Source organism: Suricata suricatta, chromosome 15 (genome assembly GCF_006229205.1).
Source record: "Suricata suricatta isolate VVHF042 chromosome 15, meerkat_22Aug2017_6uvM2_HiC, whole genome shotgun sequence".
In the NCBI taxonomy this organism is placed as follows: Eukaryota; Metazoa; Chordata; class Mammalia; order Carnivora; family Herpestidae; genus Suricata; species Suricata suricatta.
In genome coordinates this window covers 11,262,928-11,264,903 of record NC_043714.1, presented here as the reverse complement: position 1 = coordinate 11,264,903, position 1,976 = coordinate 11,262,928, and the positions used below count along the sequence as shown (strand labels likewise).

The following is a 1,976-nucleotide window of genomic DNA, read 5'->3' as shown; positions in this document are numbered from 1 at the left end:
GTTGAGCAGCCCGCCCAGGCCGAACACGTTGGGCAGGCCCGCCATGCCCGGCAGCATCAGGGGCAGCACGGCCGCGGGGTTCTTGGCGTCGCCTCCCGCGGCGGCGGCGGCGGCCGTCGCCAGTCCCGGGGGGAAGCCCATGAGCCCCGCCAGCTGGAGAGACTGGAGGTTCTGGAGGTTCTGAAGGCTCGTGAGGTCCATCCCGGCGAACAGGCTGTTCACCAGCAGGGGGTTGATTCCGGAAGTGGAGGCCGCGGCGGCCGCCCTGGCGATCTCGCTCTTGGGCCTCCGTCCTCTCCTGCTGGCTCCTTCCCCCCGCACCACGGGGCCGGTGAGAAGGCGGTCAAACATCGACTCGGGAACAAAACCCTGAAGCAAGCGGGGACAGGCAGACAGTGGGGATGAACATCGCAGACGAAAACAATTTCACTGTGAGCCTCTGGGATGCGCTGAAAATCGACACTCTGGATGGAAATGCGTAAGCAATTATTTCCATCCTAAAAGCTCGCTGGTGAAACTTAGGAAAGCAAAAATTCTATTGGTTGGGCACTCCGTTAACTCATGCAGAGTTCTGGGATGTAGAAAAATGGTTAAAGGCTACTCTACCAGCGAGGTAAACGTCAAGTTGTCGGCATCTGTAACTAACTCAAGAAATAATGCATCACAAGGAAGTTGAAAAGTCTGAAATATTTAACTACAATTACGTTTTAGTGTCTATCCTGGAGAAACAAACACCGTGTTCACCCCAAAACCTGTACACAAATGTTTATAGCAGCTGCACTCATATTTGCCCAAGTCTGGAAGCCACCCGGAAGTCCCTCAATGGTTGACGGAGGACCACACACCCCGGGGGGTACATGTACCCAAGGACTGCTCAGCAGTAAAAAGGAACAAACCTCTAACATGTGCAACCACTTGAATAAATCTCAATATAAAGCTATCTTAAAAAGGTTATATATAATTTATGCCTCTGCTTACAGGGCACCCTCAAAAAGACAAAACTCCAGATGGAGAACAGATCTGCAACTGCCAGGACCTAGGGGGAGGGGGAGCGGAGAATACAAGAGAACTTGGGGTTGGGGGAGGTGATGGCACTGTTTGTATTTGGATTATGGTGGTGGTTCTTCAGGAAATTATACATGTGTTAAGACCGATTGAACTGTACACCAAAAGAAAAATAAGAAATTGTATTGCACTTTAAACAAGTAAACAAACAAAATCCAGACATTAACAAAATAATTTTTTTACAGAAGATAAAGTAGAAAATAGTTTTAGGCAAAGTTGTATTCTTTATTTTAGAATCAAAATTCCCAGTTAATCTTATGATCTCAACCACCATGAATTCCATCCTACAGGTGAGCTGTTAATAACCAGGTTTACCCGGGGTGCTCCACCCTGGAGTGAGTCTGCCTCCAAGACCATGAACGTGGATTCCTCCATAGTCCTTTTAAATCAGAGCTGTCTACAGAAGGGCTGATGCATAGGAGCACATGTACCCCAATGTTCATAGCAGCACTGTCAACAACAGCCAAAACATGGAAAAAGCCTAAATGTCCATCACCTGATGAGTGGATCAAGAAGATGTGGTATATATACACAATGGAGTACTACATGGCAATGAGAGGGAATGACATATGGCCATTTGTAGGAAAGTGGATGGACCTTGACAGTGTGATGCTAAGTGAAATAAGTCAGGCAGAGAAAGGACAGATGTTTGCACTCATAGGTCTAACAGGAAATTTTCAGAATGATCTAGCTTCAAGAAAAGCAAGCAGTGAGTAGTGCTTAAGAAAAATTGATTCAGTATCTAATGGATAGTTGATACCTGTCACAACACAGCATTTTATATACTGTTAAGTGAAACTACAATACAATCTAAGTTTATTTTGGGAGTGTTTGCTGTATCATTGGATTTAATGAAATGTTTAGAGGTGCAGTAGGCATGACTTTGAGTAGATAATGAAAGAAAATGCAAA

The 1,976-nt window shown here is 46.1% G+C and overlaps 1 protein-coding gene across 1 annotated transcript in view; it reads right to left on the bottom strand.

Moving 5' to 3' along the window:
• The window catches only part of CHD7 (chromodomain helicase DNA binding protein 7), a 146,599-nt gene that overhangs the window by 1,671 nt on the left and 142,952 nt on the right, over positions 1-1,976 (bottom strand). The window contains exon 39 of the mRNA XM_029923243.1: positions 1-369. Within this exon, the coding sequence (XP_029779103.1) occupies positions 1-369 (369 nt within the window). The remainder of the gene's footprint in view (positions 370-1,976) is intronic.